The sequence below is a fragment of the Chinchilla lanigera genome, unplaced genomic scaffold, assembly GCF_000276665.1.
Source record: "Chinchilla lanigera isolate Chin_1 unplaced genomic scaffold, ChiLan1.0 scaffold00091, whole genome shotgun sequence".
In the NCBI taxonomy this organism is placed as follows: domain Eukaryota; kingdom Metazoa; phylum Chordata; class Mammalia; order Rodentia; family Chinchillidae; genus Chinchilla; species Chinchilla lanigera.
Genome location: NW_004955492.1, coordinates 6,116,677 through 6,131,088, shown reverse-complemented (window position 1 = coordinate 6,131,088; position 14,412 = coordinate 6,116,677). Strand labels below are relative to the sequence as shown.

General features: G+C 41.8%; 1 protein-coding gene across 1 annotated transcript in view; it reads right to left on the bottom strand.

Annotated features, from left to right (window-relative positions):
- Pcnxl2 (pecanex-like 2 (Drosophila)) overlaps window positions 1-14,412 on the bottom strand; it is a 205,907-nt gene that overhangs the window by 118,395 nt on the left and 73,100 nt on the right. The window contains exons 15-18 of the mRNA XM_013504672.1: window positions 13,501-13,610; window positions 12,504-12,600; window positions 4,454-4,546; window positions 3,377-3,527 (exon numbers count right to left, since the gene is read on the bottom strand). Coding sequence (XP_013360126.1) covers window positions 3,377-3,527; window positions 4,454-4,546; window positions 12,504-12,600; window positions 13,501-13,610 — 451 coding nt within the window. The remainder of the gene's footprint in view (window positions 1-3,376; window positions 3,528-4,453; window positions 4,547-12,503; window positions 12,601-13,500; window positions 13,611-14,412) is intronic.

The following is a 14,412-nucleotide window of genomic DNA, read 5'->3' as shown; positions in this document are numbered from 1 at the left end:
GCTGAAGTGAACAAATAAGTAAACAGTGAATTCCAGCGATGTACTCATTCTTTGTCTCTCTCTTATAACTCCACGAAAACCCACTTTTAGGGTAAGAGTATGACCATCAAATCAGACCTCTTCAGTTTTCATTGAATTTTTGTAATATTATGGAAATTTTACCTTGGAGGACCATGTGAAAATGTAACCAAACCCTATTATTTACTTTTTAAAACAATGTGATTCTTTTGTAAAATTCTTAAATGAAACAAATTTTCAAATTTGTTTTATTCTGCTATAACAGGGGTCAATTGATGAAGTCATTGGTGTGTAATTATCTTATCATTCCGGAAAGTAGAGTTGCTTTATTTTTGAAAAATATAGGGCTCCTTTAGCATTTAGTCTAGAAAATTCTCTGCTTGATTAATAAGCTGCTGCCTGTGACTTGTCTTCTTCAGCAGAATCCACTTGGGTTGCTGGGAAACAGCAAATTTTGTTTTAAAAAGTGCAACTTCACACATACACATTCATACAGCTGTACATATAGAACCACGATTCCTTTGACTGTTCAGTTTTACTACGTATGATAGACTCTTATTCTTGTAGCTTAAATACAGTGTACAGGCAAAAAAGCACATCAGGCTTAGGGGGGAAGAGGTCATTAAGACAAAGAACTAGATTGATGAAAGATATGTTTTAATGTATTGTATAGTTTTCAACTCCAGTTGTGATGCTTAATTTCATTTTATCATAGTCTGAATTTTATAATAATTAATTTGGCCTCTCCACAGTCTGCCTAGAAGTAGATGCGTGAAATAGGTAGAGGCAATGTTCTGTGCTCCTGTGACAAAGAAGATCTGAGCACAACCTGCACATGAGAGGCTTGCGCACAGCCTGAGTTTCCTGTGTGATTTTGTTGCTAATGAAATCCCTAAAAGGCAGAGACTGGGAAGAGGAGGCAAGGACGCTCAGGAAAAGGGTGCCACAGCATGGTATCCGTGAAGTATGTCACACAGCCATATTTTATATTTTGTGTATTTGGATTTTCCTTGCAACACATAATTTTAAAATGGAATCTATTTTTCCTTCTCTGCCTAATTTATCAAACCTGTGATTCTGAGCTATACTTTAGCCTGCTTGTAGACAGCTTGCATAGCCAGGGAGGAACATCTATGCAGCCTCTGCTCAAGCCTGTATGAACCAGCAAGATGTCTCCTGGCCACTGCCAGGGGACACAAGGGGGAGAGGGCCACTGGCCCACCCATAAAGAAGCAAGTCAGAAACATTGATACATTCACCTTATACTCTTGTATTAAGTCTTCACAGGTTTAAAATGCTAAATGATTCTAACTTGAACTGGGCTCTGTTAGATTTAGGGGAGAAGAAAACACCAAAAAAATGAAAAAAGCAGAATCCTGATTTGTTAATTGCCCACCCTTATCTTTCCACACTGAATTCATACTCCACAGCAAGCAGAGTCCAGGGCTGACCTATCTTGTTTTCCCTCCCTTCAATATGGCAAGTTCTCTTTCCTCAGTAAGGCATTGTAGGGATAAGTAAAGGGAGAGGTAAAGATATAGTTATACCTATATGTAAAGGGATAGGCCTGGGTCTGGTTCAGGTTATAAGTGTGGACATAGGTATAGGTAAAAGTGTAAATGTAAGTATGAGTATAGGTCAGTGCAAAGATGTAGGTATAGCTGGGCAGGGAGGTAGACAACTGTAATCCCAGCACTCTGAGAGACTGAGGCAGGAGCATCACAAATTCAAGGTTAGCTTGGGCAACTTGGCATGACCTAGTCTCAAAATTTAAAAAAAGGTGGGATTGGGGATGCAGCTCAGAACAAAGGTCCTCAGCTCAATCCTAAATATCACAAATATAAATAAGCCACAAAGATGAAGGTATACATACAGGTACAGGGCAAGGTCTGGGCATGGGTCTGTTTCAAAGTGCAAGTGTACACGTATATAGATCACAGAGATACGCACTTCTCAGAGTCAAAGCTTCTTCCCTCAAATCCCCACCAAGTACTTACCATTGATGTCAAAATAAACCCCAACACCCCACTAATTTTGCCAGAACTCAGTCTTCCTACATTGAAAACTGAATGCGAAACATGACCTCAACAGTGTGGGGACTAGTTCTTCTCAGGCTTCTCTGTACGTGCCTCTGTGGACACCTGTTGCGGGGGTGGCTTTCTCTCCAAGTGAACTGCGCAGTGTCTCATTACAAATGGAACTCACTCGAGTCTGTCTTCTCTCAGTTTGTACAATAATAATTTTCATTTAAGTAGTGCTTGAAACTGTACAGAACATTAAAGACATATTATCCAGCTTAACCTTTCAGCTGAGCCCTTGTTCCATAGGTGAGAAGCATAGGACTCAAGCTCCCCTCCCTGTCCTCTACTCCATGTGAGAACCAGGCCTGTGAGTTCCAATTATTCCTCCAACGATCCACTGTTTTCCCACCTGGGCCGTGTTTCACTGAGGTTGCCCTTGGTACCACCCAGAGACAAACCTCAAAGATTAGCTCTATTTTAGACACTATTTCCAGTGTCTTTTTTGTATCTTTATTTTTTAAAGATTATTTTCCCCCCTTCCCTTTTATCACCTGTGGGTGACAGTCCTGTACCATCTTTAAGCCTACAGCCCTGGAGCCCTCACATATCATATGCCTGGGCATAGAAACAACTTGATAACTCACATCACAACAAAAAGTTACAGCAGGCTACCCATCTGCACAGCCTCTGCAGCATTAAACGGCACAGTTACCTCTGCGAACAGTAACTGATGTTTAAAAACAGGAAGAAGTCAGTCTTTCTCCTGTCTATTCAAGCACGGAGCAGAACTGCAGAGCAAAGGAGGCCTCTCCAAGAAATTTCCAAGAGACTCCCTATCTTGAAGAAATGTATTTCTTATCTACAGTTCTAAAATTGTCAGAATTACTAGACTATTACACTCAGAGGAACTGCAAAGCCAACTCAGTACAGATACAGGTATCGTCTAGATGAGCAAAGCAAGTGCATGGAAACTCAGGGGTCTAGGATCTAACAGCTAAGGGTCAGTCTGTGCTCCAGCCCCAGCATCATGTGAAGTATGGGGGGAGGTCAGGCAATGCTCCTCTCAGGCCCCTGCCAACATAAGCTGAAAATGTCATCTTCAAGTATGAACATCAACAATTAGTTTTTCTGCAGTACCCTCTAAATCACCCCCTTTAACTTTCTTGTCCTGGCTAGCTAGGATATCTGGAATAATACCTCTCCTCCTCCTTTTCTTTAATTTGCACTTCTCATGTGCAGGGTTCAGTCCTATTGCCAGAGTGTATGTAAGCTGCTGCGCGCACTATCCAGGTCGCAGTGGGCCACCACCCTCTCCTGGACAGGGCCACATTACTGACCTCCTACTTCCCGCTGCTGGTACTCTTTGCTTTTAAGCACAGGGTGAGAGACCCACATCCAGGGGTGGTGCTTGCGGAGCTGAGGGAGCAGGTGATGAGTGATGAGGCCCACAGTGCCTGCCAGGGCAAACAGCACCACACTGAGAAACGGCTGCAAAAGAAAAGGGCAAGATCCTGTTATGTACCTCAGAGGGCAGGGGCGGGACATCCATGGGTAACACATACCCCTACCTCCCCACCCCTTTTCCAGTACCAAAGACTGAACCAGGGCCTTTGTACTGAGCTACATCCTCAGACTTTATTTTTTGAGACAAGGTCTCACTAAGTCTCTAAATTGCCAAAGCTGAACTCAAACTTGCAGTCCTCCAGCTTCAGCATCCCAGTGCGCTGGGATTATAGGTGTGCATCACCATACCACTCTTAAAGAACAACCAGACTCTGAACATTTTTTCTGTATACCATAACAAGATGCGCACACCGAGAACTTCTCAGACAGTGGGAAACTGGCCTGTGGAGGCACAGGCTGGGAGAATTCTGCCCACTGTAATACATTATTACAGTTCTTATAAGGAGAACAGGAATGACAAATTTAGCTAACAGGCTTCTCCCCATGGAAAGGAGAGTCCGTAAATGTCCCATACTTTTGTGTAGAGACAGAGACTGTCATAAGTGCCGTAAGCCAGAAACCCAAGGGCGGTCCTCCATCTTTGGTTTCCTCACTGAAAACAGTGTTCCATGGTTCTTGTGGCTCCGTGGCTTCCGTCTCACTCCTGTTATGTAACCTCTCAATTCATGGAGGTATACCGCTAGAGAGTCTTTGCACCACCAACAGTGTTCACTGTGGGTCCCACAGGACTCACTGTTGCTCCTACAAAGTCAGCACCTGTCCAGCAGGTGGAGATACACCTGGAATGTGGGCCAGGTTTCTCCTGGACACTACTCAGTGCATGTGCACTCCTTAGCCCACACCTGCCATTCTGTCTCCTTTCCCTGGCTGTTCTACCGTGTCCCACAGCCCCACACCAGCCCAGTCACCAAGGAGACGACAGGGAGGAACCCAATCCTGGAGACACGTACTCTGAGTGACAGGAACACAGTGCTTGCGCTGACAGCAAAGGAGAGGACGGCGACCACAGAACAGACGACAAGATCTGATCTCAGGACGTCCTTCTGCAAAGAGAAGAGCACCTGTAAGACTGCTACTTCCCACTTCTCTCAGCAGCTCTGTGTCACTGAGTGAATTCTGCCGCAGAATACTGGCCCTCGATACATGGCTCTTCCAGCCTATCGCATGTGTGTCACGTCCCCGGGGCACACCACTCCCCTGTGCTTCCACTAGCTCCTGTTGGAATTTCAGGGAGACTGAGGCAAAGAGGGAAAACAAATATACTCTGGGTAACTGGTGCTAACCATAGGGGGAAGACATGTTATACTGTCAGAGGCATAGGTTCTCTCCCACAAACCCAGAGTGCACACAGGAGGCCCAGAATGCTCCCAAGGGGCACCTGGACTTACCAAGGTCTGACCAAGGAGGTCTTAACAAACAGTTTCTCTTTAGTATCAGGCTTAGATTTTGACATGCGCACAGCCTACGAACGCCAAACAGAAGCCTCTTACACATTTCTTACATTGGACCAGACCAGATTTTACATTTTAATCCTCCAGTGAGTGTGAGAAAAGGCCACTTCCAAATTATTGAAATATGCGTGCCGTATGCACACAAATCATATGTAGACAATGAAATGTTCTATAACTTGAAAAGTATGTTCCACTGCACAAAACTGTGGTCTGAGAAGGACTTGGGGGAAAAAAAGCCAAGTTAGAGCCACATATGCCATAAAAGCAGATCAATGCAGAACGGCTTGGGAGCCTCATGGGACATAATACTGCTGACTGGCAGATCTAAAAGGGACATAGGTGACTATCAGTTCTCTTCTTTCAATGAAGGCAGATTAGCTACAATGCACAATTATTGATCATTTGAAGGTATCACACTGTTTTCTGAAGCCAATAAGCTTATACCTCCCTTTCTTCTACTGAAAAGGAATTACCCTTCTTAAGTAATTCTTTTGGATGTTATCCCCCAGAAAACTGTACAAAAGATATACTCCCCATCTCCCCCACTTTTTATTTTCTTGGGTTTAAAAAAAAAAAAAAAAAAAGAAAGCAAAAAGTAACATATAAGTTTTGTTGCTGGCTTGCTGCCTGTAATAACAGCCGGAGCCTGGAAAAAGTCAGGGGAACATTAAATGGAGCAATGATGACCCCGACCATCTGTGGGTGATGAAATGGCCCACATGGCCTGGTTAGATTAATTCATCGTTCAGTGGAGAGACACATCCTCCCCATCGATCCACCAATTACCTGCTAATATTGTGCTGAATTTTCTCTCAGAAGTTTACAATTCATGCACAAGTACTGAATATAAGAAGAATCAAAGTTTGAGATCTTATTTTAGATTTTCTATTTAAGATTTCTTATTTTAGATTTAGATCTTATTTTAGATGATCTGATTTTACAGCATGGAAAATCACTGGTTATAAATTCTGAGTCCATGAAAAAAAAATAAAAATAAAAAAATAAATTCTGGGTCCATGAAATGTTTGGGATCAGACATTTTTTTCATCAAACCATGACTATCAGTAATAGCCAAAATTCAGGTACTGTTTTCATTTCAAACATTAGGAAAAGATCAAGCCACTCTCAGGGCAAAATGCTTTAATTCACTGCATCCTTAGACTACAGAAATATTTTAATTTTTTCCTATTTTTCATTGGCAAGATTTTTTGTCATGTAAAAATTACTGAATGTTCGTCCAAAAGGAAGATTAACATTTTCCCAAATATTTGAATTTCAAATTGTGTCAACTTCAACGAACCAGTCTCTTGGCTAAAGGGAACATGGGGGGGGGGGAGCAGCTACCTTTCTAAACTTGTTATAACACCAATTACTGGTAATCTTTTCCATAGCTGGATAATATATTGGCACTCCACTGTGATTTCTGTTAGTGTCCCTCATAAATACACACAAACCACTCCTACTGCCTTTCTCTCTTGATCATATATTCTTTCTATTCATTTCCTTTCCATTTTATAAATTTTAAACACCTTTGTTAAGATATAATTGACATAAGGTAAACTTCCATGTATTTAAAATGCATAGCTTTATGAATTAACATATACATATCTCGACAAAACCATCATCATAATTAAGATAATTCAGCACACTCATCATGCCCCAAGGTTTCTTCTCCTGCCCTGGCCTAATCCATTCCTCTCTGTACTCTGTCCTTGTGGGGCCACTGGTCTGCTCTTTCACTATAGATTACTTTCATTTTCAAGAATGCTATATAAATGGACTCATAGAATATGTACTCTTTTAGGGTATGGCTTCTTGCATTCAGTGTAATTATTCTGAGGTTTATCAATGTTGACTATATCGATAGTTCATCCATTTTCATTGCTGAGTAGTATTCCTTTGTACGGATGTACCATTATGTGTTTATTTCTTCACCTGCAGGTAGACATTTGGGTTTGTTCCCTGCTTTTATCCTCACAAATAAAGCTGCTACAAGTATGCATGGACATGTCTCTGTACATGTACTTTTTGTTTCTTGTGTAGGTACTTAGGAGTAGAATGGCTGGGGTATCTGGCAGGTTGAGGCTCAGCTTTCTATGAAAATGTCAAACTACTTTCTAAAGTAGCTGTTTTGCGTTCCTGATGGTGGCACCTGCGTCCCAGCTGCTCCACAGTCTTGCCAAAGGACTTGTTAGTGGCTGTCCAGCCTAGCGATCTCCACCAGAAGCACATGTTTTCCTTTCTGAGATTTGCTTGTTTTTTTAATCTCTTCTGTATGATTTCAAATGATAAATCAAAAGTAAAATCATCATTTATGAATTTGTAAGCTCATGGGGGGTAAATTTGAATTTTTTGGGGGGTGAATTTGAATTTTTGTCCTATATCGTAAAGATAGTCTCCTCTATAATAAAGGATTCCCCGTGTTCTCAGGATTTATTTTCACATATTTAGTTTTATAATCCACTGGGAACTGAAAGCACAGTGGGACATAGCAGAGCACTGCTGTTTTGTTATTGGCAAATAACACCTACCTTTTATCATTTTTGTCCCTCTGGAGATGAAAACTACATGCTGTCTCTATTCTTTTAATAGTTGAAGAAAACACTCTATGACATGCAAACTTATCAGTCAAGTTAATCAATATTTTCATTCTTCTCCCAGAAATTACTAAGAATTTAAATATCTGCAGTCCATATCTCTTCCTATCAAACCTGCATGCTACTGCAATTGTATATTTCCAGTGCTACTGTACTTTTTTCATTAGTACACAGGATAACAGGTTTTGATGTGGCATATTGATACACGCATACAGTGTACTTTGATGACTTCACCTCCCCTTCCCTCCCTGCTCTTCCCTTCTCTCTTCCCCTGATTTTCTTCCTCTTCTCTAATCAACTCCCTTCAGTTTTAAGTCATCTTTATTTAGATTCCACGTATGACAGAAATTAGACAATATTTAACTTTCTGAGTCTCGTTTATTTTGCTTAACACAATGATCTCTAGTTCCGTGCAATTTTCCTGCCGATATGATTTTGTTATTCTTTATGACTGAATAATATTCCATCATTATAGATATGGAGACAGTCTAGGTGTCCATCAACTGATAAGAAGTGAAAAAGAAAATGTGGGGTAAAGTAACGTGTTAGAGATGGTGTTTCCATATCTTGGCTATTATGAGTTGTGTTCCAATAAATACAGGTATGCAGGAATTCCTACAGTGTGCTGACTATAATTTTTTCAGGTATATACAGAAGTGTAGTACAGCTGGATCAAACAGTAGATCTATGATTAGATTTTAAGAAGCTGCTATACTGATTTCCACATTGACTGCACTAATGTAAGCCAACAACACACCGTTATTACAGTCTTATGCAATTAATGTGTGTTAGATTTATAAGTGTATCCTTTTGCTCTCCTCTTTGTTCATTCTTGCAAATCAGATCATCTATTCAAGCTCCCTTTCTGTTGAAAACTATCCTTCAGAATTATATTTAATTAGTTTTTGTTTGCCTGCAATGTTTTTATTTTGTCCTTGCTCGTGATGTTTATTTTTACTTGGTGTAGAATTCTAGCTTGGCATTGACTTTCTTTACAAAACTTGAGATAATATCAAACAGCTATCTTCGGGCTCGCATGCTTCTTCTTGACCAGGGCACTTTCTATCTGTCTCTCCTTGGATGTGAATTTATTAATTACCTGCATGGCACCGGCTCACTGTCCTTGGTGCAAGGCAGCCTCACTGTGCTTGCCTGGTGTGAGTCCTCCCTTCTCACTGTCCTCACACTCAGGCCCAAGGTGGGGCTCCTTTCACACCTGGCACTGAGGACATGGAGCTGGGTCTTTGAGCTCTTCCTCACCTCAAGAGTGTGGCTCTTCAGTGACCCAGCCTGACAATGACTGACCTGGCGCTGCATAGCCCACCTTGGCAGGCCTGAGCTTTAATTTGTGCACTCTACAGTTTGAGAGCTGAAATCCATGGCCCAAGCTCTAGGGTGGCCCTGCATTCTGGGCAGATTCTGTGGGAGCTTCCGGCCACTTCCTCCAGGTCCCCTGTTGATTCACATTCTTACCTGACAGCTTCTTACTGTCCTGTCAGGGTTTTTTTTCCCCTCATTTAAGACAGACTTTTTTGGCCTTTCATCAGATTTTTTGCTTTTAATCGGCAGAGAGTTTGGTTATGATAATTTATCTGCCATAATACCAGAAATGGAAAGGTCCTGTTTGATTTCTCGTCCACTCCCTCTCCCTTCTTTTTTCTAAAAACTCTTTAATCCCTCTCTGACTTACACTGGGAACTGGTGAGGGATTAACACATAAAATTCTCTTTTCTCTCCCACTGTTAAGCACCATACATTAAATAATCAATTCTTGACTGTGACATTTAATTTTCACATAATACATTTATATAAATAACTTGTCTCCTTGCTGTGTTTCTCTGATCCACTAATCCCATTCTTTAATGTTGGATGGGTCTCCTAGTTTGTTCTTATTATTCAGTCTTTATAATAATACTCTGATCTCAAAGTACTAAGTTCCCTTTTCTTATTCTTTCCTTTCAAGTTGTTTTAAACTATTAACAGCTATTCTTCTATATAAACCTAGAATCACTTTCTAATGCTGTGAATATAATTCCTTTGGAACTGTTCTGAACACTATTAAGCCTATAAATTTATTTTAAAAGAATTGGCATTTTATAAATCTCAGCCTTCCTGTCCAAAATCAGGTGAGGTCTATTCATGGCCACTTACGCAAGGCTTCATTTACATTTTAATAGACCGCTGCCATTTCCTTTATTTGTGACACTGCTTGTTAAAATCACTCCCTCTATCAATTCATGTATTTTGTTGCTATTGTGAGTTGGATCATATTTTCTAAGATTATTTTTGGTATGTTAAAATGTTCTTGGTTTTCTAAATTTTCTCTCATGTTATTTATAAATCTTCTCATTAGTCATCATTGATTTTAATAAGGTTTTCTGTGCATTCTATTTACATATAATAATATAATCTATCTTTTTTGTTCTTTCCTGTCACACATTGGCCAGAACTTCTAAAAGATTATTCAATGATGTTGATATTTTGCTCTGTTTTAATGGTACATTGATGTATGTTTAACCAAAAAATATATCCTCTCTTAGTATTTTAAATATTTCTAATGTACCGTGGCATTTGTCTAGTGCTTCTTACTCCTTCTCTGAAGCCTAAGAAGTTCCAGCACTCCAAACCAAGAAAGTTTGGACAGCACGGGAACTGGGAAAATCTAGATTTTACAACCAATAGTTTAGAAGAAGCTGTTTGAATTTTAAACATAAAGACTAGGAGATTTTTATTTTAAAAGTTTGAGTTTCCAGCAATGAAGTTGAACAGACAGAATGAAAGTGGTTGATATAAACATGACAAGGGGTGTTGGCACAGGTGAAGGTAAAAACTGACAGGCCGTGTGGGCAAAGTATGTGGAAAAGGCCAGAGGCAGAATGACAGGAAAGTTCCTGTCTTATTCACTGTGGAGTTTTGGTTACGAACTTTGTGTGTACGACTCCTCATGTGAGTGTGGAAATGCACAAGCCAGTAAGTTCATCTCTCTTCTAGATCAACATTTCTGGAGGTGCAGTGTGTAGACATCCTGTGCAGAAGCCCTGGCAGGACATTCTGGTCAGAATATAGATCCCCAGGCCCTGTACTGGCCTTGAGATTCAAAAGGCAGGAGGGCTAGAAAACTGCAGCCTAAGGAGGCTCCCCAGGGGTTTCTCATGCAAATCAAAATTTAGGGAAAGAGACAGACAGACAGAAACTAAGAGATCCAGAGAGAACGACAGAAAAGCACCATAAGAGACAACACGGAGCATAATTTTGTACTTGCGCTGTGGTACAAAAGGTGTAATATATCAACCTGTAAAGGCTGAATCTGATATTCCCATTAAAATATTATAATTAGATCAGAGACTTTTTGGAGAATGAACACAGCCATCATATTAAATCACCTAACAAGTAATGCTCCACATTGCACAAAGCATTTCAAAAGATATGAAAACCAGGAAAGGAAACAACTAACCCATCACATCTAATTATACTAATAAAATGAAGTCAGTGTCTGCTAGGCAACTTTCTTGTCATATTTATTTGAAACTCATACCTTATTTTTTGCTGCAGTAAATCAGCAAATGGAAAGGCATCTTCATGAGTCATAAAATTAAGGAAGTCTTTGGGGAGGGAGGGCATAGCTTTTCTCAGATATCCATGGGGAGACTTTGGGGCCTCTGTATAGCTTTGCTGAAACAGATCTGTGAATGTCGGTTTGATAGCCCTGCCAGCATTTCCTGGTATAAATACCAGCAGCGGGCAGGATATGGGTGCTGTGTTTGAATGTCAATGTCTTTCTCCTTCCCTAGCTGCCACCTTGTCACCTCCAGCACCTTCACCTCCTCTCCTGCTTTTAAATATCTCTGCTTTTAAAATTCATGAGCACACACTTCCTTGTATTAATTGCTATTTTCCTTGATTCCCTTGTGGTGACAAAGAAGCCTCAAAGCTTTAGTTTGAATTGTGCCCATACCCAAAGATGCTCAGGGCTAAAGATGTGTTTTTTAAAATATGATCATGTTGACTACAAGTCCTATACATTGCCTTGAAATGGCAGACTGGAGTGTAATTCATCAGGGTAAATGCGATGGTATATACTGAGCGCCTGCTGCGAGTCAAGAACTGGTTCTGTGGACAAGACTTGGAGACACAGTTCCTGGCTCCAGGAAGATGCAATCGACAGACCACTGATTTTTATCTGTCATTCCTAAGACACACAGAAAAGCACGAACTGAAGACATCAGACTGCTCCAAGCTCAATAATGTGTGGGAGCTTACAAAACCAATGAGCACCGCATTTCAGAGTGTTAATGAAAGTTGATGTCAGAGGTGACATATATGCTCTAAGAATGTTTAAAGCAGCCCAGAGCCATTTTCCTAATACATAGGAAACAGCCTGAGGACTCATCACTTCCTTCCCTTTCCAGCCAGTCTGTGTTCCAGTCAGTGTGGTCACTCCCATCCCTGCCATACCACTGTAAGTCTAAAGCGCAAAGGTCCTAGCAAGGGTTACACAAACGTAAACCTTGACTCAGAAACCCTGGGAAGGGTGTTCCAAGCCATGTGCAGCCATGGCAGGATATAGAGCTGCTGTATACGAGGCATGTCAGGAACGGAGGTGAGCTCAATGTTTACACGGCAAGCTTTGGTCGGTTTGAGTCTACCTGCTGGTGGGCGTGAGCAATGGACAGAACTGACTGAGCCTGGCATGTCATAATATTCAGGCAAGATGTCACCATTTAAGGGCCAAGGATGCCAAGGCCCGTGTGAACAGTATCTGCCTTTGAGATGTTCCGAAGGTCCGCATCTCGCTGACAGCTCAGTGGCCTGTGTGCCACATCTGGGTCCCAACAGTACCTCTTCTTCCCCCGTCCTTTTCATGCACATCTAAGTAGAGCCCCAAGAACCTGAGCTCAGCTGACAAGTGAGTCCCTCCCACAGGAACTGGGTATAAAATACCAGTGTCTCACCACCGAATCCTTCATCTTCTGAGGGAGTGGGTCAGTGGCTGACTCTTCCAGGCTTTGATGTAAAAATTTAGGAAATAATTTGCATTGAAAAAGGGACCTAAAAGTGGAAAAACACATAGGTTTTACTTCCTAAAATATCCACCTGGGGCAGTACGAGACATCAACAACTGCTCCTTGGACCTCACAGTAATCAAAGCAAGTGCTCTCTCCGTTCCGAAATTCACAGTAACAAGCAGTGCACAGGCAAGGGCTTCTGAAGAGCAAGCTTGATTTTTAAACTGCATCCTAATGACATCAGTGTAGTACCTTAGGGATATGGATGCTCTGACCGTCAGGAGCAGGGTGTCTCTTATTTCTGTAGCCCCACTAGGCTCCCTCCTCACAAAAAGTGCCAGCAGGAAGCAACATGCCAGGGACACATTTAACACTAAAAGCTGTGCAAACCATGTCTAATTTCTCCTTGCCCCATATCCTGGGCCTTTCATCTTAATGCATCCCAGCAGCCTAAAATTGCAGTGTCTCCAGCCCCCAGACAGAGTTATCCTCAGTCACAATCTTTTGTAAGTCTGGACAAAGCACGTGAGATGCTCCATGAGCACTGAAACTCACTTTGACATCATGAAGAATTTCCAGCCCCCAAAGTATATATTTATACTTTCAGGTAAACGAAGATTGTATGAATGCATTTTGAAACTCTAACACATATCTTTGTTTAAAGTGAAAGGGAACAAAAAGGAATGAAATAAAATATAAAATTTCTTTCAGAGGTGCAAGTCTGGTCTCCACAAGGTGACAGGACTCAGTGTACCCAGAGGACCCCTGAGCTGGGCGTACACACACAGCTCACCTGACCGAAGACCTCCAGCAGTGAGTGACCAGCTCATGTAACAGCATCAACAGCGAGTACCAAATGCCAGACTGCCCTCTTCAGGAAGCAGCCACAGCTGCAGGAATGGCGCCCACAGCATGGAAAAGAGCGAGGACAAGGGCTACTCACAGGAGCACAGACGGGTCACTGCTCTGCCTGCTCAGATGGTATGATAATGCCACCAGGAGGCCGCAGAAGGCTGAAAACAGTGCTGGGATGTGCTGTGTGCTCCATGGCTCCTGAAAAAAAGAGGACGAGACAGCCTGAGCCATCGGCCTGGGATTTTTATTCTCCTGCCACACACACCTGTAGCCCCATCACAAAGAAGGAAATGTCCATTTATTTAGCCTCTTCAATTATCTACAATACCAGGTATCATATAATAAATCCATATGATGCCAGGTATCATACAGTAAATATATAGACCAGTAATACAGCTGCTGGTTATCGTTATCTAATATTATGTGCTCTTTGGAAAGGCACACACTGTGCTTTGTATGACTAGTCAAGCAGTAGACTGTCTAGACCAGCATCACCACAAACATGTGAGTTATGTGTTGTGCTGGAATGTCATGACCACTGTGATGTCACCAGGTGTACTGATACTGGTATAGTCTGTGGACCTAAAGTTGGCGAGGAAAAGGTGGGGGAGTGCTGCTTCCACTAAGTAAATCAATTGAGTCTAAGAAGGAACTATTCTAGCCAGGTATGGTGGTGCATACCTGTAATTCTAGCACTCTGGGAGACTGAGGTAGCAGGATTGCAAGTTTGAGCCCAACCTGGGCAATTTAGCAACTTAGTAACGCCCTATTTCAAAAAAAGGTTTTTGAAAAAGGGAATGGAAATATTGTTCAGTATGAAGCCCCTGGGTTCAATCTCTAGTATCAAGAAAAAAAAAAATTGGGAGTAGGGTGTAGTGGTGCACGCCTGTAATCCCAGCATGGGGCTGGGGGGTGGGAGATGGGGAGGTGGGTATTAAAACAAGAGGATAGCTGTGAGTTCAAGGCCCGCCTGGACTACAGAGCGAGACTCTGTCTCAAG